The sequence below is a fragment of the Misgurnus anguillicaudatus genome, chromosome 3 (genome assembly GCF_027580225.2).
Source record: "Misgurnus anguillicaudatus chromosome 3, ASM2758022v2, whole genome shotgun sequence".
In the NCBI taxonomy this organism is placed as follows: Eukaryota; Metazoa; Chordata; class Actinopteri; order Cypriniformes; family Cobitidae; genus Misgurnus; species Misgurnus anguillicaudatus.
The window spans coordinates 36,883,649-36,907,417 of NC_073339.2; the positions used below are offsets into that span (position 1 = coordinate 36,883,649).

A 23,769-nucleotide genomic window follows, 5' to 3' on the forward strand; every position below is an offset into this window, starting at 1 on the left:
ACCTCTGTATCTAAAAGGTGAGAATAAGGCCCTGAAAAGTACATATTGGTGCCTCTTACAGTGCACCAATAGAAATTTGTGTGAGACTGCAGAGCGGTGCTGCAACAAAATCTTAGCATGTCAAAACAGGAAACCCACAAATATTTCATTGAGACCACTTAGAGCTCAACACTTTGCTTTGGTGTTGTGTCACATCATCAATTTCTTACCTCATATCTCTTAGTCAATCAAAGGCCACCAAGAATACATTTTTCCATTAGCCTTTTTGGGTTTGGGTGTTAGTTTGAGTGTATGTATTTCTCTGGGGCAGTTTAAAATGCTTAAAATAGGTTCATTGTTTATATTATATTATATTTAAGCAATATCGCTCGAGTAGGAGTGTGATATAGCTCTATATCATCACGGCTGTGATTAAGCCAGAGGCACGAGGCCGTACGCCGAGTGCCGGAGGCAATCACAGCCGTGATGATATAGAGCTATATCACACGACTCCGAGAGCGATATTGCTTTTATACAACAGTTCGACGGCACACGTTTGAAAAACGAAAACTAGAAAACAACAACGGAGTTATTTTAAAAGCCTCTTTGTTTGAGAACTACTTCTTCCGCCACGGATTTGAGAGCGGCCAGAATGACAGGAAACACTTTCGGCTGCTTTGAAGCTCATAACAACTCAATGGACGGAAAAGCCGTTTCTTTATATTACCGTTTCTTGGTCACAAAGTGTAGTTTTAAGATTAGTTCAGTCGAGAATGTATATGTATTATATTTAAATCTGCAGTCGATTAGTAAAGATAGCGCCTGCTTGAACGTTTGCTTAGTGAGATTCGGTACGAATGAGAACCAAAGCATGAGCGGACGTCAGTGTTCACTCGACCCGCTGACCACTGCCCTCTCTGGGCTACATCTCTGACAGGGATTCCCTGGCTCTCATGTTGGCCTTGTTTGTTTATGATCGTCAAAATGAGATCAAATCAGCAGTATTTGGTGTCATGATCAAACTATTACTTGTTTTTTATTCATATTTAGTGTCTTTTGTGTTGTTATTGTTTTGGCGCGAGGTAAAAGTTAATAAAACTATACTTGTATAACGTTACTATTGCTTTCTCATGTATTCTTAACGCGATACGAGCACTCGATTATTATTATTAAACTTTGTTCTTGTCAGTACTATATAAAACGTTTTTTTATAAGCAGAGAGATGTTTTTGCATGCTGCTTATATACCAGTGGCGATATCTCATAACATGTTTTAATAGTCACGTCCCGATATAGTAAATGATCAATGTCCACATTTAAAAGCTGCGGTGCTTACCTGCAGTTCCACGGTGTTTTCGCGTTCTGATAAGAGATATAGCTCCAGAAAAAAATGAGTGTTTATATTCCTCTTTCCAAGGGTTAATCGTCCACACGATGTGACAAGACATTTCTCCCATTAACTTTAACGTAACATCCAAGAGCGCTGATCTTTGACGGAATAATAACTTCCGATTGGGGATTCACAGACTGATTTATGAGCTAGTAAAATAATGAGTCACACGGAGAGTGATTCAAAACAGGGCGTCTGCTTCTTCTTCTTCTTCTTCTTTTCGTTTAATGGCTGCTCACTCCTTGGGAGTATTACTGCCACCTACTGTATACCTTGCGCATATGTGTAATGGATCAGGGCGTCTGTTTTTTTCCATTCAGAGATGAGCCTGCTTAGGACCTCCATTTACTGGGTGGCGGAATGATACGAAAGGTGAAGCGGTTACAGTGCCGTTATCAGCACAATATCGCATAGCTCTTAGCCAATCAGATTCGAGAACCAGAAAGAACTGTTGTATAATATATTATATTATATTATATTATAATATATTATATTATATTATATTATATTATATTATATTATATTGTATCGTATCATATCATATCATATCATATCATATCATATCATATCATATCATATCATATCATATCATATCATATCATATCATATCATATCATATCATATCATATCATATTATACTTAGATTAAGGCAGGTCTTTGTTTGAAACATGTCGTAAAATGATTATAAACATGATATTTTTGCACAACTAGTACACATTAACATTTCAGGAGTAAAAAGAATTTACATCAACACCCATCCACAGGGGCAAACTTACCCTTTAGGTGCGGAATCCTTGGCCTGAAGGGGCACTGTCCTGCAGACTTTTGTTTCAACCCTAATTAACACACCTGAAAAATCGAATCAAAGTCTTCATGATTACTTGGAAATGAAATGCGGGTGTGTTTGATTAGGGTTGGGACTTAATTCTGCAGGACAGTGGCCATCCAGAACCCATGGTTCCCCATCCCTGCTTTAGGCAAAGGTTGGCAATTGCCCTGCGCCTCGAGCTACCAAAGGGCCCCAAAACGCAGGGATGTACTTGGTGAGCTGCCACTTTTTGCCCCTGGTAATCATCATGATTCCCAGAAGCCTATCTAAATTTTGTTTATTTGTGTAGTCTACTTAATCATTATTATATTAATAAATCATTTTTAGCATATTTCCATAAAAAGTTTTAACGTTATTATTACATCTGCACGAATTCACCCCCCAATTATAGTTTAGTGGATCATTCCATGCATTTCCGCCTATGCGCGTGTAGCACAACACTGAGGGGCAGTTTCCCAGACATGACTGTTAAGACTAGTCCCAGACTAAGTCAAATGTTTGTTTTGTCTTGATTGAAAACAACTTGCAGTGACATACTGTATCTTAAGTGCCAGTTTTGTGTCTCAATATGCACACCAGTATAAATTATGCTTTTAAGAATAACTTAAATATCCTAATTTAACCAAGGCCTAGTCCTGGTTTAAGCTAATCCATGTCCGGGAAACCACTCCTGTTAGTTTAAGCAAGCACAGCTGCCGCAAGTGAGTGTGTACATTAACAACGTCAAAGAACAAGATGTGTACATTAACTAATGACATCTGTAGTTAATTTATATAAGTTTACATGATGTAATGAAGGAACAATACATGATCCTTTACCATCCACTGTATTAAAGTGTTCTTGTCCACTTGATCTCCAGTGATAGAGTTCTTAACACCCATGAATGCATTCTCTAAAAACCATATTATGTTTTCTCTCATCATATTATATTCATTTGAATACAAAGTATTTTTAATTTAAAATATATTTATTTGTGATAACAAGCAAAATTAACAACAATTAGATAGTTTAGCTCATAGCTAAAGTGTAAGCGACACTAAGCTAACGTTTAAAATGTGTACTATATAATGTATACAATGTTAACAAACGAGCTGCCAAACCTCCCTTCGTGATTCATGATCGCCGTCTCTCCCTGTCTTTATGAAACCAAAACATTTGTTATTTTTGATGAGGTATTTGTTCCAGAGTTCATTTTAGCCACTAGTCAGACCATTAAACAAACAGACACCGAAAGTTAAGTTCAGACCAGATGCATAACTGTGACAATGCACGTGCATCCGATAAAACCGTCTACACCCATATTTTTTATACAATGTGGTACTGCAGTAAGGTAAGTATAAAATCCAATCATAGTATTCAAACATTGTGTGTGTGTGTGTGTGTGTGTGTGTGTGTGCGTGCTTGTGTGTGCAGAGGCGGCCAAGCCACTAACGACACTTGCAATTGCAAAGGGCTCCGTGGCCACCAGAGGGCCCCCTAGAGTCACTGCTGGCTAGTGGTTGAAAAAAATCATACATCAAAAGTAACATAAAATAAATTAAAAGAAATTGACCTACAGCGCTCTTTATCAGGCATCATGCTAAGCACAGTTGTTATTTATTTTGTTCTTTATTATGGCGAGTTCCCCGCTAATCTTGACGCTGACTGACCCTATGATGTCACTCATCACCTGATCATTGTCTGTCAGACTAGAGCCTTGTTCGACAGCCAGATGACATCAAAGTATCGCGAGAGCTTGCCGAAAATGAATTCTTGATTAATTCTCGCGGTACTTTGACGTCATCCGCTGTCGATTCTTGCGGCGCCGCAACAAAGGTGAACTGTTCATTACTGGAAAAGGCTACTTAGTAAGTGTTGGGATGTAATCCAAGTCTAGTGGTAATATAAATTAGTTTTTGTGTGAAATATAAACAGCTCACAGTACAAATAATTCAACACCAATACAAAAGTTTAAAGCCTTTAATTAAAAGGAATTAAAGGAATTCATAATTCATTAAAAATATGAATGTCATAAGTCAAGAACAAGTTGAAAAACACATCTCGCGCTGATCACCGGTGATCGGTTCTGTGCAGATTTTGCTAATCTCAAACAAGCCTATTAACTTTATGCTATTCACTTAAGGGATAGTATATAGTGAGGCGGTTGTTATAGCGAATAGCTTGTTTGTGGTGTTTTAGATATTATTGTTAATTTTGTTTATTTTAAAATTTTCAACATTTAAGCATTCTATTTCATTTAAATTATATATAGGCTGTTGTTTGTGCCTCTTAAACTCTGGTGTCAATTAAAAATGTTTCTTTGATGGTGAGTGAAATTCACTTTATCAGTCTTTTTATTCAGCAAGTTCATCAGTGTGTGTTCGACATCAAACATGGAACTCAAATCAAGAACTCAAGGGGGCAGTTTCCCTGACAGGAATTAAACTAGTCCTAAAGTCCTGTCCAAACTGCTAGCACTGACATACCTTAAAATACACCAACCAGTGCCCTTTGTTTTGCCTCAAAAATCCTGGCTTAAAATAATCCCTGTCCGGGACCACCCCAAGGTCTTTTATTGTCATTCTGTAGGCTACATGTTGCCACATAAGAACGAAATGCGTACTCAGGACCAGCAGCATAAAAAAGATCATTAACATACAGTATACATAGAATAATTAAAACATAATTTAATAGACACATTTTAAAAAATAATAACATAGTAGACACAATATGTACATTAGTTATAAGGTAGTCATTGCTTTTCTTTAGGCCTTACTTAAAATGGTCAAAGTGGCCCCTGACCAAATTTTGCTTAGGGCCCCCAAAGGTCTAGAGCCGGCTCTGTGTGTGTGTGTCCTCAACCTTATGGGGTGCTGAAACTTGGATAACCTACCGTTAAACTGGCTATACAGTTTACTGTGCATGCTCATACATGAGCAAACATAACTCTAATGTTATCCTAATAACCTTGCAATTATATTCATATACATATAACTCTACTTTTGAATATAAGCATATAACGTAAACAAACCTTACCCTAATGCGACTAAAATTCCCTTCATTTAAATGGATTGTGATTCGGCACAGCAGGGCAGATTTTTGTTGTAGTTTCATCTCAGTCCACTAGAGTGCAGACCAGAAGTTTAGAGCAGAGACAAAATATTTCTGATGCTATGATAGTGTATGGCTGTACAAAAGTGCTTAACTCTCATGTTTAATGGCTTTTGTTGTCAAATTTGACAGACAGCTATGAAAGTAGGCTAATTCACTGCATTTCGGTCCACCCCTTAAAATGTAAGCTACCTGAATACACTTACAATTATGTTGTTGGTTAGCAAGATTGATACAGTATGTAGAAATCCTCAGAAATGTAAGATAATTTATTTTTAGGTATATAAGCAAAAATCATTTGAATGTACATTTTAAATATATTTTATGTGTGCTAATGTATCATTCAGGAAGTATAACTCCTTACTACAAATGTGCGCTTGTATTTAACATTGAGGGCTGATTTTATACTGATCCTACACACAAGAGTTTCCAACAGGGGTCGCCAAAACTCTCTTAGGTGTAACCAAGCCTTCTTGATTTTAGGTGGTAACAGATTATGATTATACTCATCTACGCCAAAAGATAAATAACTATAAGCAAAAAAAAAGTGTTGCTTATCTTGTAATTGCCTGTGTACACATTTGAAAGATGCTGTGCAAACTTGCAAAAGATTAAACTTTTTCCAAAATAGTGCATTGGCCAAAATGTTTTACTTATAAATGCAGGAAAAGTTTCTGGTAAATATTAATTGGACTGTACTTTGGCGTGCTAATAATAATAAATATTTCTTAATAATTTATCTTTTTTATATTAGAATTACTTACTTAAGAAACAAATTTCATTTGTTAAACCTTATGTCGACTTCTGCTCTAAAGTATACAACAATGTGTACTGTATGAGAAATGTGTTGCTTTGAGTCTGGGTGTAAACCTATTGCTTATAACCACAAAATCTTCCATTGCATTTGTGTCCACTAAATAAGCATTAGCTACTAGTGCACAAGAACAAACAAAGGTTGTGGTTTCCTGTTTCAAGATGAATTATCTCTCAAAACTACAACTTGTCTGATGTAACAGGCTTTGATGGTGCCCTAGGCGAGTTTTAAAATAAATTGTAAAACTGTACTACTGTATTTGAATATTACACTGTAAATACGAATGAACATTGTAAATTCTAATGTAAAATCTAATTGTTATATACTGGTAATTCTTTCATTCTGTTAGCGTATTTCAAAATAGTACATAAACATCAATGACTGACATTACTCTTACCTGTATATTTCTCTGATTAATGCTGCCTGCCCTTTATACCTTGAAAACTATAAGTTTCTATTTTCATTGATTGAAAAAGAGAGTAAAAAAAAGTTGAGAGTGTTTACTTTGACAAATAAGCGAGGGCCATTCAGTCATTTTGCGCCCTAGGCACCCACCTATGTCACGGGCCAGCCCGGGTTACAGGTAGATGTATGCCTTAAAAGGTTTACGTTGTCTGTATTAGACATAAATAGTGTCAGGCAGAGGTTGCGTTACCCGAAAATGCTCAGTCTATGAGGAATTATTGGTAGTGACAGAAAAATCAAAAAACTATTTGTAATTTTGACACATTACACTTGCAACTTTTAAATGTAATTTCCAGCCCTGTCCAATTGATGGCAAGTGCGTATTTGACTAAATGCACTGTGAACTGATAGGATTTAGAAAAATAAGCATTTTATTTAGAAATGGATCTCGCAGCAGACTAACAGTTGGAGGGGGGGGGGGTAAGCGGATGCTCCAGTTCAAGCCGTCTAGTTGATCTCATCAGAGAATGATCGACAGAAGAGGGCAGTTGTATTTTTCAGATTTGTTTTATAGTTTAGGAATTGTCAGTTTTGATTTATAGAGACTTTAAAACTGCAACAAGAAGTCATCTGTCCAAGGTTATGACCCAAAATCCAATGAAATCAGAGATAGAGGCCAGTGTCATACAGAATGTCAAACTTTTGTACACTTGCTTAAAAAATGGATGCAAAAATGATGCACTATATTTTTAAGTAAATCCAGCCTTTATTTTTTTCAGTGTAAGAGAGTCAGACTCTTATTAGCTTATATGTGGTTTTGTGTGTTGGTTAGAATACATGCAAATGCAAGAATGACAGCTTGCTCAGTGCGGTTTCTGCTGCACTTCAACCCAGTTGTTGTTTTGTTTAAACTGTTAATCTCCACTATTACATGAACAATAACGACAAAGTTTATGTGCTATACAACTTGATGTTATTTGGTATTTAGGTTCTGAATGTCACTGATATATGGGCATAATGGTCATTGTGTGTGTGCTTATCCTAAAACACCTTTAAAAAATAAAACAAACATCATCCTGGTCTTCAGAAAGTTTATTCAAACAGCTTTGTCTTCATCTCGTCAAATATTATTTCTAATATTATTAAAATAAAATTTATAACCTTTAGTTTTAAATTTCTACCTAAATGTGGTTCATGTATAATTAATCAAGTTCATAATTGAGATAGCTGAATACAAATCAAGTGCAGTTAGCAGTTTCTGCTTGCGAAAGCTGAGTTTGCATAAACTGAACAGAGAGATTCACATCTTTTCACGGTGATGGCAGGAGTCTATAAGTGACTTCAGAATGATGGCAGAACTTTCCAGTCTTACTCATCTCACATTGATGTTTTTCTGTTGGATCCATCTGAAGTAAGTAACAGATACATTTGTTTAACCATACTTGACATTTTGACATGATATAGTTGTAAGGTTAATGGTAATGATAGAATTACCTTCATAACATTTACTGTGAGCATCTTTTCACTCTCAAGACCTAAAACAACCACAAAGTGTGAAAATACGGTGCAGTGAGAAAATCTACAATGTAAATCTGAAACAGAAACTTTTACGTTTGCTTTGTGTAAAATAAATATGTGTATATGTAAGATAAACTTAAATATATTATTTAATCTATCACAATTAATTTTATGTTCACCTTTATATGTTTTATTATACTGTATGTCTACATATTGTAGCATTGGAAAGGTGCATGAAATAAACTATCCTCCAACTCATACAATTGCTTTGATCTTTTGTCCATTCCCCCAAATACGACCAAAAGATGCGTTTACTAAATTAGCGCCTCTACCGGTAGCAAGTGAAACTTAATATATTAGGGTATGAAATTATATATATTGAGGTATAATTTTGCAATGATGGTATGTACTGGGATATGATTTTCAATTTAAACCGCCAGGATTAATCAATTTTTATTACACTGTGCAGGCATTTAGGGAAAATAACCTATCGATTTATTTATTATCTGATATAAAACACAGCATACAAAATAGTCACCACTTTTTAAAAAAAGTACTTAAAATATTCCAAGTGCACCGAGGTAAAACAATCGATTTTATGAAGAAAAGACGCAAAAGTCATCACAATCCACTGTAAATATCAGTATCCGTTCAAAAATTACGGAACACCGGAGGTAGAAATATTTGTTAAGACGATGCATGTACAGACGATATAACGTTTGTACACATTATTGTGCCTAAAGACGTAATTTTGTGTACAGATGTCGAAACATTGGTCTATGCAAATATGAACATGACTAAATTTGTCAAAGGCTATTAGTCCACATAATAAAGTAAAAATGATGGCAAAGAAACAAATTGTATAAATAAGTACCTGTAGTTTTCCTCTGACAGAACCAGAACACACCGATGAAGCAGAGAAGAAAACACACAACACAAACACTGACCAGCAGCGTCCAGCACAGAAAACAGTCTGATACAGGAGGAGGAGGAGAGACGGTGGTGAAGGGTCCAGAAGACACTGTTTCTAAAAAAAAAAAAAAAAGGCAACCATCATGATAAAATATATAATTTTTTTGTCTACAATATTTTTCCCTGAGAAAGGTAAACTTTACACACATGCAAAATTACAAGTAAAAATTACAAATAACATCAGGAAATCTGTCAAAAGTGCTTTCCTACCAGCAAGAGAAAGACGTGTTTTTTGGTTTCCATGATGGTACACATAAGATGAGTATATCATGCCATTTTCATCTTTATTTACCTTTTTCTCGATTTCGGCACAGTAATACAGTCCCAGATCAGAGACTGTAATGTTACTAATATGTAGATCAAAAGAGTTAATGTTGGGGTTTTTAGGAAAGCTAAAACGTTTAAATGATTCTTTGTAAATCATCATATAATCTATTATGAGAGAGGGTTGATGTTCATGAGAGCAGTTCCTTATCCAGACAATGTAACTAAGATTTACAGGACGGTCACAGTGAAGTGTGATGTTGTCTCCTGGTCTGACCTTCATCTCAATTTCTACTCCATAAATTATTGTCTGACTGAACAGTAAAACATCTACAAAGGCAGATAAAAAAGGTAAAAGTGCAATTTTGTCATACCAATACACAACATTTTTTCTTAAATCATATTTATATTTCTGTTAAGACAATAGCTTTCTTACAATATTAAAATAAATCACAGATGAAAAAATATATAATTTGTCTTACATATAATTGTGGTAACTCTTGATGTCTTCATCTCAGCGAGTGAGTGTGAATAACTGACTCTGGTGATGCAGATATCAGCTCTCATCTGATTGGTTCATGCAAATGGAAAATTAAACTGAGTTGGACATTTGAAGTGTGAGAGGTTTATCAGCCAATCAGCAGTGTCCTTATGAATAGTTTAATTCTGTTTGGCTGTGTTCTGCTTTTTATTGGTTCATAAAATTGGACATCACTCAGTCAAAAAACCAGTAGACTGATATGTTTAACATCACTGTATATTTCATTCCAAAATGTGTATATGCATAAAAATGTCAAAATGTTGTCACATGTTTTGTTCCTGTTTAAAAAGATATTGGTCTGTTAAATCAAAGTTAATCTGAAGGATCATAATTAATGAGTCTCTTTGTTTTGTTATGTCATACACTCTCAAAAAACGTGCAAAAGTTGTCACTGTATCCTTTCAAGAAGTACACCTTTGTATCTTAAGGGTACATACACTGTAAAAAATACTTTGCTGCCTTAAAATTTTTTGTTGAATCAACTCGGATTTACAAGTCATTTCAACTTTCTATTATTTATCTTGACTAGAAATGAGTTGTTATAACTACAGGTGAGTTGTTATAACTTATAAAATTAAGTTGACTTTTCTCAACTATATTTTATAAGTTGTGACAACTCATCTCTGTTGACATGACTTGTAAATCTGAGTTGATTTAACAAAAAATTTAAGGCAGCAAAGTATTTTTTACAGTGTAATAGTAGCAGTATTGGTGCCTCAGAGGTACATATCTATACCTAAATGGGACATATCCGTATTTTTTAAAGGGTTCCGTCCCAGTGTCAGCTTTTGTATCAATACAAATTTGTATGAAACAGCAAAGCTGCCTGCAACAAAAATCTAAGCATGCAAAACAGGAAACCAACAAACATTTCATACTGACCACTATGAAGCTCTACACATTTTGTATTGCACACGTCATTAATTTCTCACCTCATCTTAGTCGATCAGAAGTCACCAAGAACAAATGTTTCCATTAGCCTTTGTGGGTTTGGGTGTTAATTTGAGTGTTTGTATTTCACAGGGGCAGTATAAAATGCTTAAAATAGTTCTGCAGTTTATTTTACTTTTTAGTTTTTTTATTTATTTGACTCTTTGCTCAATTTTTATCCCGAACCCACAGTACTCCCCCCTCTTTAGTTGGGATAGATGTACTAGTGAGGCAATGGGGTGGAGAAAGGATGTCTCTTGGATGTCTCCTTTATTTAAAACACCAGATTCAACTTATCAGCCTCCTTCCAATGGTAAACATGTCTCCCTAACAAGCTGATGAGTTAAATCAGATGTGTAAAATAAGGAGACATCTTAAACTTTTTGGGAGGGGGTGCTCGAGGACCAGTAATGGGAAGCAATGTACTAAAGAATTAGAATAAACATGATATTATAGCACAACTACATGAACATTTTCCTAAGAGTAAAAAAAATAATTTACCTTTAAGACCCATTCACCTTCTGACTGTACACATCATACTCAAGCCTCAGTCTATTAATGAAAACTACTGATTTAACTATAGAATAAACAAACATACAAATACAATTTTAGGATTTAAGTCTGAGACCATTGACAATGTTTAATGTTATTTGGAAGAGTACTTTATAATGTTTACTATATTTTGTTTGGCCGATTGTCACTTGGCATTGACCACTGTGAGGAAGTTCTAGCTGTCAACTTGTTGCATAGACAAAGTTGTGGAAACTATTACGTGTGGGTGCGTGCCTGCGTGTGTGCGTGCATGCCTTTGTGAACAGGTAAAATTCTTTGAACTGCCCCCTAGTGGCCGAAACTGGAACAACTTTTTAACTACCAGCAGTTCAGATTTTGGCTGTAGTTTGGCTCCAGTCCACTGGAGGGAAGTTCGGAGATTTAGATGACAGAGACACCATATGTGACTTACTGTTGCATAGTTCCTTGAAGATTATGTTGGTGGCCGAGAAATAGAGCTTAAATCTCATGTATTATTGTTCTCATAGGCAAATTTGACAGGACATTTTAAAAGCATTTGAAACCCTTCTTTGCATTTTTTGCCCACCCCTTTAAATATACCTAATTGCACAAAAAATAGCTTATGATTAACAGAATATGGTTTGTCCAGAAATGTCCAGATATTTGCAGTTTAAGGAAATGTCTGTTAGCTTTGTAAGCTAAAATCAGCAGTATTTACATTATAAAATGTATGTAAAATACTGTATATGCAGCATGGTAATACATCATTCAGGAAGTATAACCACACATACACTGTATCTGTCAGAAATTACACACATATGTTACAAATATGTGCTTTAACGTTGGGTGCTGTCCAATGTACTACTAAATACAGATCCTATACTCAAGAATTTCTAACAGGGCTTGACAAAAGTCTCTTTATATTTTTACGTTGAATATGATTTTACTCATAGCCAATACAATATTTAAGAAGAAGTGAAAGAGGCGTTATTTCTGTCATAACTTGTAATTTTTTACCCCATTTGTCTGAAGCTTTGTAAACTTTTTCGAAACAGTATTTGGCTTGATAATAATAGAAAATATAGCTTTTTCTTTTTTAATAAGCATGTATTAAAAAATTATACATTTGTTTAACTTTGGTGTTGTCTTCTGTCTTGAAGGATACAAAAATGTGTACTGTATAAGAACTGTGTTGCTTTGAGTCTGAGTGCAAACATATTGCCTTTAACCAGAAAATCTTCCACTAGACTACACCTAGTGCAAAGGTAGAGCTTAACTCTCATGTCTTATTGCTCTCATAGTCAAAGTTGACAGGTAATGATGACAGTTCTTGAGACCCTACATTGCATTTCTGCCCACCTCTAAAAGTTCACTTGAATACACAAACAGCTGTTTAACAAATCTGTTGGTTAGTAGAAGGGTTTGTTCAGAAATCCACATATATTTACAAATTACTGTAAGAAAGGGAAGTACAAACACATACTGTATCTGTCAGAAATGATACACAGACTATAAATGTTTACTTGTGTTCAACAATGTAACATTGGGCGCTGTCCAATGTGCTGAATTTCTACTGATCCCCTACACAACAGTTTCCAACAGGGGGCGCCAAAACTCTAAAGGGTCGGGTCACCACATATTCTTGAGGCATATGATTATAATTTCAGTGTTTGTAGGCAGAAGAAAAAATACTTTATGAAGAATCACAATGAGCATTGTATCTGCCTTCGTAATTGTACAAATTTGTGTGTAATCTTGCAAAATTATTATTATTATTATTTTTTAATAATTATAGATTCAAATATATTATCCAAATAATATTACCCAGAAAAAACACTTTACTTGAGCGTAAAAACATTTTGCAATATATTGAAGTTTATGCAAAATTTACTTTTTAATTAGCTATTTCTATTTGAAGGGTTATGGAAGCACATTTAGTGACACTCACAAGCTGTCAAATGCGGCTTAGCTGGACTGTGCTATATGCAAAACGCTATTGGCCATTTAATATTTAATTAAACATTTCATATTGGTTAATTAGTATAATGTTTATAAAGCAGTGTGGCTGTTAAAAATAATTTGTATATTATAAAGATTTTACAAAAGCAAAGTCCCACTTAGGCCTCTATAAAACTGTCCACATTGACTATTTTGACCACTGAAATAAGATTATTAGTTCATAAACTAAAGGTACCACCCAGGTAAAAGCCTGGGACTATTGTGTGACCTTGTTTACTGACAGTGTATAGGCAAGCTTCACACAGCATGCATTTAAACCAACTCCACCACAAACTGGTCGTGACCCAGTAAGCAAACACTTAAACCTACATGCACAAAGACGTTGCCTATTTCTGTTTCGTATGCGTTGAACTTCAGTGGAAACCTTTGTGGTTAAGTTTGTCAGTTACCGAGAATGAAAGACCCTTCCTCAATAAACAGAGCTAGTGAGGTTAAGCAAAAAAAAAAAAAAAAAAAAAAACACACATTTGAAGAAGATACTTAACCTGTTATATAAATAATTACATATATAATTTGTTTTATTGATTGTTTTTTAAGTAGTTTATATATTAATCAGAATCCAAAAACAGACAAGCAAAAGCAATAAATGTAAAAAAAGATTTGTTGTGGAACAAACAAGCAGCTAACCAGAATGCTTACTTCTCTCATCCTGTTGGTGCTTATTGTAAAAAAAAATATTCAGATACAAATTCTAGTCCACTATTTAAAATAAATATTAATACATTACTATACATTATACCACATGCATGTTAAATGCTTTATTCTATTTGGTTGAGAAATGTTTTTCAGGGGTTGATGATTTTTCTGTAAAACACACAACCTGTAAATGTCTTAAAATAACCACCCGAGCAATGTTTGTGGTACCCGTGGTATAAGCGGAATAACTGACTCCGGCCCATTGAATTATTTGAAAATAATGCACACCCGTGGTGTAACTCCGCTTCGTCCTGTGCCGCATTACCACCTTGGATGTGCATTATTTTCGAATAATTCAACGACCTGTCATCATATATTCCTTACCTATTTTACACAGGACACCAACTATGACATCTTGTTATTCTGGTCTTCTTAATCCAACAAAAGGCATGCGACGCATACAAAACAACACACTGACAAAAAAACTAATTTAATTTTTATTCTTGTCCAATATCTCTGTTAAGTCACAGACACACACATTTACAGACAGACTAGAGAAGGTCAGATGCCATAGCCCACCACATAAAAAATTTAGTTAAAGCCTATGAACATTAAATAGAGACAACACTGTAATTACTGTCTGCTCACCTCTGTACAGACACTGATAATCAAACATGGGAATTTATTAGTTTTTTCAGTGCAATGTTTCAAATTTAACGGCACTTGGATCTTTTCTAACCATCAGAAAGTTCATCAGAATCCTCATCAGAAGTTTTGTACCGTGTCTGTTCTGACCGGAGCATAAATACTGAAGTCTGAACTCTGCTGTTGTTTCTTCTTGGGTCGTTTCTGTCTTCTGGTTTTTACATCCAAGGAAGCATAACACACCTCTTCATCATCATCCTGAAATACAAATATTTTTTACATTTTGAATCAGTTACATAAAGTATATAAAATATGCACTAAAATTATATAAGGTGTATGTACTATAGATTAAATATGAATTAAATAAGCATCAGAAAAACATAAACATGAGTGTGTTTGTATTGTTTATACCTCAAAAGTATTTCTACTTTTTATTTTTTCTATGTGATTTGTTCCAGCATCTGAAATATGTTAGAAACCAAGAAAACCAATTTGTTTAATACATTTTTAAACTGTTAATGCAAAAAAAGTTAAATGATCTGCATAGTCATGCTGATCCAACATTCTGCTCAATGACAAAGGCATTTATTCTACATACTGAACAGTTTAAAAAATAAATGATGGCAAGGAAAGAAAGCAGTATGATTAGATACCTGTAGTTTTCTTCTGACAGACGCAGTAGACACAGATGAAGCAGAGGAGTAAACACACAACACAAACACTGACCAGCAGCGTCCAGCAGAAAAAACAGTCTGATACAGGAGGAGGAGAGACGGTGCTGCTGGACGGTCCAGAACATGATGTTACTGGATCAATAAAACAAATACAAACATAGTGATAAATATTAATAAACAACTATATTTTCATTCTTTTATTATTTACTTATACAGGAAAGTAGTTTTTACATGTAAAATTTGCATGAGTTGTAGGAGCTGAGTGGGAAGCAATGAAGTTGTAACACATCAATTGTCCTTGCAGTTTGCTGTTTATTCTTCATCCATTTGAAGATTTCAATATTTGCTCCTGCACTGACCCCCTTGCTTCCATAGCTACACACAGGTGTTTTAACCTTACATAATTAATGACACCCCTATTCCCATGGTCACATGACATGCACTTAACATAGCTCTTACATGGTTAATAAAGAGTAAAACTTCAAAGAATAGCCTATACTAAAAACTTTCGAAAATGTTTTCTTACCAGCAAGAGAAAGACGAGTTGTTTGGTTTCCATAATAGTACACTTCCGATGTGCCAATATCATTTAGCCCTCTCTTGAATTCAGCACAGTAGTAGAGTCCCAGATCAGAGACTGTAATGTTAGTAATATGTAGATCTATAGAATTAATTTTGGAGTTTTGAAGAAAGCTAAAATTTGGAATGGGTTCACTGGACATTATCCTTTGATCTATTATGAGAGAGGGATGATTTTCATGAGAGCAGTTTTTTATCCACACAATGTGGGTACCACGAGTTAAAGGAAGGTCACAGTAGACAGTGATGTTGTCTCCTGGTCTGACCTTTATCTCGACTTCTACTCCCAAGATTATTGTCTGACGGAAAAGGAAAACATCTACAAGAGCAAAAAAATACCATACAAAATTAATAATATTTTTGTTTAGACAATAGCGGCTTAAAATAACAGATATTGAAATATAATATGTCTTACATATAAGCGCAGTAACTCTTGACCTCTCCATCTCAGCGAGTGAGTGTGAACTGACTGATGCGGGTGGTGCAGATTTCAGGTCTCATTTGATTGGTTCATGGCAATGGAAAATAAAGTTGGACAACTGAAGAGTGAGAGATGTGTCAACCAATCACCAGTGTTTCGCTCTGGTTTGGCTTTTTTGTGCTTCTTCTTGGTTCACTTTTGATATGTTGCTAAGCCTTTAAACCAGCAGACACACATGTAGGGCTGGTATATTATCTAAAGACAAAAACATTGTGTATGACCTACATGTACCATTTACCATAACTGTTTGTAAACATAAATGTATGTTATGTTGTGCTTTGCATGTCACGTACATTTATAAGATCTGCCATGAGTGTTACTGTTGAAAAAAACTCGCAAAGCTGCGAGGCAACAAAATCTAAACATGTCAAAACAGGAAACCCACAAGTCTTTCATTCAGACCACTTAAGAGTCGGCATGTCTTCAAACCCCCACCCCTGTTAAATAATCATTGGTTATCAACACTGTGTGTGTGCGTGCGTGCGTGCGTGCGTGTGTGCGGAGCGCTCTCACAGTATTAGCAACAGCAGGTCAAATCAGGTCCTTGCTTTCCAAAAAATTTTTTAACCGCCCCCAGTGGCCGAAGCTGATATTGTTGAACGGCCTTCCTAAAATACACTGGGCAAGCACAAAACATGCAACTGAAAAATATTAATGACACATTGCTGCAAGACTATCATTAATATACTAACCTTATATTAAAATAAGCATTTAAAATAAACTTAACTCTACTTAGACTAAAACGGTCATCTTTCCTTGCAAGGCCTTTGCTTTAAAGACCCTTCACTGCCCACTAACCACATCTGATGGACGTGCACATATTGCGTCCTTCGGTCCAAGACCAAATCTGGACGTCTACACGACGTGCAAACGTCCGCTATTTGGACATCTAACCATAACCCCACTATGTTAATATGCAGTTCAACATTTGAACATCTGACTAGGTAACTTTTTTAGACGTCTAAGACATGCAGAAAATTGACATTATTAATGAATGTAAAATATATTTTTAAAAACAAATATCAACATTATTGTTATCAACATGGCAAATGAATAGGTTATTTGTGATGAAACATTATTTGTTATGTAAGAGCCATTTTGCCATTCTTTAAACATTGTCATGTAGAGGTGTCCAGTAGGTGTCACTCTTGTCTAATTATTCATTAATATACAGTAGATAGGAACTTTCCTTCAGGTAACAGTTGATGCTGGAGGGAAGGTGCACACAGTTTTTTGACAGTACGCAAGGCAATACTATTACAAACAAGCAAGAACTGTGAACATTTGTACTGGTGTATAAAATAAAATCAACAATGCTGAGCATTCAACTTGTGAGTGGACATTGAGTTAATAACAGGGTGCGCATACTTGAAAGCCAAGGTCCAGCAAACCTCAGCTGCTTCAAGCATAGACTTACTGCTTTGTCCTTACAAATATATACAGAGGTCTTTGCCTTCACCACAAGTGTGGCTAATAATTGCCCATGATTTTAATCATTGCAATATTTGCTAAATATGTCAGGAGAAAGTTAAGTCGAGATCACAAGGAAACTACGTTTGTTATTTCGAGATCATAAGAAAGTTAAGTCGAGATTACGAGAAAACAAGGAAGCAAAAATAATAATAACATTATATGGCCTCTTTTAGGTTCTTTATTATAGGATGGTTCATCCAGAAAAATACATTACAAACTGCTGTATAAAATGTATTTAGCTATATCAGCTAACTAATTTAGCTAACTAACAGCAATACTTACCAAAAAAAGCAATAACCTTTTCAGACCCTTTGCCTCCAGCAGCTGTTTGCATCTCGTGGTAAAGCAGTAAAGTTACTGAAGTTAATAAAGCAATAAACCCTTCGCGTCGTGCCTAACAACGCCCCTTAGCTGTTATAAAATGCACTGGTAACCCAACGCTTCGAGGGGTTTATTGCGTTTATAAAAGGGTTACTTCATATGCATAACGTTAGCGGGATTTTATAAAATAAAACACAAATAAGTTGTAATTATATTAGTACAAATATTACTCTTCCGCCAAACAAAGTAGTTCAAGTGTGACTGAAACAGAGCGCAGTTCCCAACCAACACAGACGCAGCAAAGATACAATGAAAATATGATTTAAGACTGTGGTGTTTATTTTATAAATCACCATTCATCTAATTTATCCATTAACATTTATATCATGATTTGTGCAACTGTTGAAGTGATGATCAAATATGGGTGGAAGGAAGCATGCTTAACTCTTTCCCCGTCAGCGTTTTTTTTTTAAGTTGCCACCCAGTTTTAGTTTAATATCTTGCAGAAAAATTATCTTCTATAAATAAACATAAAATATCAAATGGAAGAACAGACCATCCGCTTTCAAACAAAAACAAACAAAAAAACTTTCATCCTACCTTCATTTGTTCTTCTATCACCTCTCAAATTTTTTAGCTAAAAGCGGAGATAATTCCATTTTTGTGAAGAACTTTAGTACGGTAAGAGATCAGATTCAGAGCCATGAACAGTACTACACGATGTTTTCAGTGAATGCGTCAGTGTTTATGTTGGGTAGGATTGCCACCCAGTGGATAATAGCGGACGTATGAACTTCAGTTATAAAATCCTCAGACAACGTTTTCTCTTTATTGACGAAATGACTCAACATTATTTATTGACATTTATCTGGATATCGCCATTAAAGTTTTGTGGCTCCTGTGCAAGTTTTAATTTAGCAGAAAAGTTTGACATTCTCTCCCTGTTTACAGACGGGAGATGAGAGCACGTAAACGCGCCGATGACGTATGGTGTCTGCGTGAACAAGCTGCGCGGTGGCATTCAAATTACGCTTACGTATGAGGAACAAACAAGGCAACGTCCTTTCGGACTGAGATCTTTGATTGGTTGAATATTTTTTGGTCCTACGCCTTTCACAGATGACATACATTTCTAAAAATACATTTAAACAACGCATAGTGATTGCTATCAGGATGTGAGGAGACTTTTAACCAGCATAAAAAAATGTTTCTGGATCAAATGAGATACCCTGCCTTTAAGCGCTGTCCAATGTGCTGAATTTCTACAAATCCACTACACAAGAGTTTCCAACAGGGGTCGCCAAAACTCTCCTAAATATAAGCTTTTTTTCAGTTTATTAAAGCGGTTTGTATTTTCTGCCACCAATGAATCTTCATCTGGTGAAATGGGCTTTAGTCACAGTGCCAGTAAATATAATACACTTAACTTAAAGTTCACTTAGAATCAGTTAAAAAATGTGCCACAATGTCATTTTTGTCAATAAAGAGGTTCAGAATAAGCCATTTCAAAACAGCACACATTAACATCCATGGTTCCTACCTTTCGGACCTAATAATTTTTCATTTTCACTAAATTCTTTGTTTATTACACATGCTAGTTGCAAAACTAATATGATAACTGTCCTTTAATGAACAAAACATGAAGCAATAAAGCTAGATCTGTGTGCTAGTGATGTTATGGCTGATCCTGAGGCTTCGAAGCCTGTATCAAGAATGGACACATACAAAAAGTATAAAAGCTCTTCAGAGCTTTTTTGGCCTACTGGTTGAAATACAATTCTCCACACAAGTTGATTGAGATACACTTTTGGCAATTTCAAAGCTTAGGTACAAATTCACATCACACACACATACAATATACTCTAACATGGACAGCAGCTGGCACAACCAGCAAGAAAATCATCTTTTTTTCTACATGACTGACATTGACATTGCCTGTGTTTGACTACTTTGTTGTTAAACTAAAGGAATGTCTGAATTCACTCATGTGATAATAGAAATAATACGGCCTCTGCATCCAGCTGCAATTCTTACGCCATCCTTGACGATACCATCAGTGGGTATCGTCAACTATGTGCTTACCGACATTCATCAAAATATCTTGTTTTTATTCAACAGAATAAATCAACTTAAACAGGTTTAGAACAAGTAGATTATGACAGAAATTTAAATGTTGGATGAACTATCCCTTTAAATGGTCTGAAACATTGATTAAACATATTATATGACAAATATCTTTATTAGTTCCTAATCTTTGTGAATTACTTTGGATTAAAGCGTCTGCTAAATGTTGCATGCATCAAACAGCAAGTAAAAGTATGAATGCGCATGGATGAAATGCACCACAAACTGACCACATAAGCAATCATTTACACCTTCACACACAACTTCATGTCTATTTTTGTTTCGTATGTGCTGAACTTGAGTGGAAACATTTGTGGTTAAAATTGTGACTGAGAATGGAAGACTTTTTCTCCAAAAAATTGATACTGAAAAGTAACACATTTGAAGAAGATTTTTAAAGATTTACATTAAATCACTTTTATCTAACTTTTAAAATACGTTATTTTAACATAATATATAATGTGGCTATACTCAGTGGGCCCAGAATGCATCTCTTAAAACACATTGTACTTTATTTAAAGCAACACTATGTAGTTTCCATGTAAAAATGACTTACAGCTCCCCCATGTGGTTGAAAAGCACAACAGTGCCTGGTATCAGACTACACATCCTCATCCCATGGCGTCAATATTTGACGCACTTGACCATTTTTTGACGAACTGGGGACTTCAATACTATTATGTCCGTTGCATTCTCTTTCCTATTTTCTTACCATTTTCGCGTCGGTTTAGGGTTAGATTACGCAAAATTAAACAGTGTACGCGAAATTAAACAGTTGTCACCTGGCGTTGGGGTTAGAGTTAGGTACGACAGTTGTCACCTGGCGTTGGGGTTAGAGTTAGGTTTGGGTAGGGATGTCATTATGTAAATCTAACCCTAAACCGTCGCGAAAATGGTAAGAAAATAGGAAAGAGAATGCAACGGACGTAATAGTATTGAAGTCCCCAATTCGTCAAAAAATGACGCGAAAGGTATACCCTTCGCGTAACATATTGACGCATGGTCAAGTGTCGTCAAATATTGACGCCATGGGGGTGAGGATGGGTTGTATCAGACACTCTTCTGTAGGCAGGGGGAGGGGCGGGGCTGTGTTTCCTACCCTCCACCGCCACTTTCAGAGTGTGCTTGTAGCAGCTAGGAGGCTGCTCAGGTTGCAGCAACAGAACAATTTGTCCAGTTAAAAGTTGTTCTATCACTGAAATCATTTTAGAGACATTATTTAAAGGTACAAAAACTACATAGTGTTGCCCTAAGAGAAATATAAATACATTACTATGAACCACTGCAAACACTCACTCATAATATCCTGTTATTTTCAGGCCATCACTGTGATTAAGCTTTAACCAAAAGCCTGAGTCACATACAGTACAAAAAAATTATTTCTAAAAATGTTATTCTCATTCTTGCCCATATTTTATCTCTGTTAAATCACATGTAAACATACTGTATCCACCAACAGACAATAAAGATAGGGCCAGATGCCACGACTCACCACACAAACATTCAGTTAAAGACAATGAACATCAAAATATTGTAGTAGAATTATGTAAAGAAATTTTGAGATAAACAACTTTTTGCGTTGAACTTGGACATCCTTCAAATTGCAACACTTCTTCCAATGTAGACATAAAGTAATTAGTCAAAATGTTACAATGATAACATGAATCTTTTCTAACCATCAGAAATCAGAATCCTCATCAGAAGTTTTGTACTGTGTCTGTTTTGACCGGAGCATAAATACTGAAGTCTGAACTCTGCTGTTGTTTCTTCTTGGGTCGTTTCGGTCTTCTGGCTTTTATGTCCAAGGACGCATAACACACCTCATCACCATCATCACCCTGAAATATACACAGAATTATATTAGAAACAAATTATTATTCTGGACAAATTCTGTTAAGTGTTTTGTTTATATATTAAGATATTTGTTTTATAATTATTAAAACATTATGCATAATATTTTTGACAACTTTCACTAACCAATGTTCATACCTCTGAATTGTTTCTACTTTCTATCTTTTCCTTGTGATCAGTTCCACCATCTGAAATGAGTTGTTAAAATGTGAACACAAATTCCTTCAAATCAATTGGATCAAGCAAATATATGACTCGCAAATTTGCCAAAGGCTATTAGACCACATAATAGAGTAAATGTGATGGTGAAGAAAGTAAACATATCAAAAAGTACCTGTAGTTTTCCTCATACAGAGGCAGTAGACACAGATGAAGCAGAGGAGAAAACACACAACACAAACACTGACCAACAGCGTCCAACAGATAAAACAGTCTGATACAGGAGGAGGAGGAGAGACGGTGGTAAAGGGTCCAGAAGACACTTCTTCAAAACAAAAAAACAAAGGCAAATTCGTGATAAATATTAATAAAGAATTGTTTTGTTTTGTCTACTCTGAGAGAGTTTCTTTTAAAAATGTTATTTTTGCCAAAACAACACAAAATTACAGGTTAAAATAAAAACAACATATGAAAATCTATTAAACTGCTTTCTTACCAGCCAGAGAAAGACGTGTTGTTTGGTTTCCACAATAATTCAAAGATGAGTATGAAGTGTCATCATTTATCTTTTTCTTATATTCAGCACAGTAATAAAGTCCCAGATCGGAGACTGTAATGTTAGTAATATGTAGATCAAAAGAACTAATGTTGGGACGAAAGCTAAATCGTGGGATTGTTTCTTCTTGAATCATCATATAGTCAATTATGAAAGAGGGTTGATGTTCATGAGAGCAGTTTCTTATCCAGACAATGTTGAAATGAATTACAGAACAGTAACAGTGAAGAGTGATGTTGTCTCCTGGTCTGACCTTCATCTCGATTTCTACTCCATAGATTATTGTCTGACTGAACAATAAAACATCTACAAAAGCAAGGAAAAATTGGAGGTGAAAAGTGAACTTTTATCATATCAATGCAAAAAATATTATTTAATTATGTTGAGACAATAGCTTCTTTACATGATTAAAATAAATAATAACAGATAAAAACATATAATTTGTCTTACAAATAAGTGCAGTAACTCTTGATCTTTCCATCTCAGCGAGTGAATGTGAATAACTGACTCTGGTGATGCAGATATCAGCTCTCATCTGATTGGTTCAAGCCAATGGAAAATTAAACTGAGTTGGACATTTGAAGTGTGAGAAGTTTATCAGCCAATCACTAATGTTCTTATGAACAGTTTCATTCTGTTTGGCTGTGTCTCTGCTTTTTATTGGTTCATAAAAGTGCACAAACTTTTGTTTATAACTGATATGTTTAACATCACTGTATACAGAAAATATGTGGCATGTCTTTTGACTTTTTTAGGCTTATAGTTGCTTACATTTTTATGCTTATATATTGGTGCTCTTAAAAAAGATATTTTTTAAAGAGCACCAATTATCCGATTCACGATATTACATTTCCTTTGGTGTGTAAGTGTGTATTAGCATCTTAAAGGTGGGGTGCATGATTTTTGAAAAACAGTTTGGAAAAAGGAGTCAGGCGGAGTACCAAATCACTTGTATCACAATCAGCAGTAAGGGTAGTGTCTACTAACCGACATTGTTGCCTGGGTTG

At 35.2% G+C, this 23,769-nt stretch overlaps 1 protein-coding gene across 2 annotated transcripts; it reads right to left on the minus strand.

Moving 5' to 3' along the window:
• Window positions 1-14,383: 14,383 nt before the first annotated feature.
• On the minus strand, window positions 14,384-17,241 carry LOC141353464 (uncharacterized). 2 transcript variants are annotated; one of them, XM_073859996.1, is made up of 7 exons: window positions 17,006-17,241; window positions 16,792-16,896; window positions 16,213-16,473; window positions 15,745-16,116; window positions 15,198-15,350; window positions 14,956-15,005; window positions 14,384-14,802 (listed from the first exon to the last, which is right to left on the minus strand). In XM_073859996.1, exons 3-7 carry the CDS (start codon window positions 16,241-16,243, stop codon window positions 14,665-14,667), a joined length of 744 nt encoding a protein of 247 aa, XP_073716097.1. In that variant the 5' UTR covers window positions 16,244-16,473; window positions 16,792-16,896; window positions 17,006-17,241; the 3' UTR covers window positions 14,384-14,664. The 2 variants fall into 2 exon arrangements, with proteins under 2 accessions (XP_073716097.1, XP_073716098.1); XM_073859997.1 differs by having other exon boundaries at window positions 16,971-17,241.
• Window positions 17,242-23,769: the final 6,528 nt, after the last annotated feature.

What these genes read in the sequence shown, in the direction of transcription:
- LOC141353464 (XM_073859996.1), bottom strand. Translation starts at nt 16,243, where the DNA reads ATGGAGAGGTCAAGAGTTACTGCGCTTATAT. An exon ending in AAGAGTTACTGCGCTTATAT is followed by an intron (nt 16,117 to 16,212) that starts GTAAGACATATT and finishes TTGCTCTTGTAG; the next exon opens with ATGTTTTCCTTTTCCGTCAG. An exon ending in AACTCGTCTTTCTCTTGCTG is followed by an intron (nt 15,351 to 15,744) that starts GTAAGAAAACAT and finishes TTATTGATCCAG; the next exon opens with TAACATCATGTTCTGGACCG.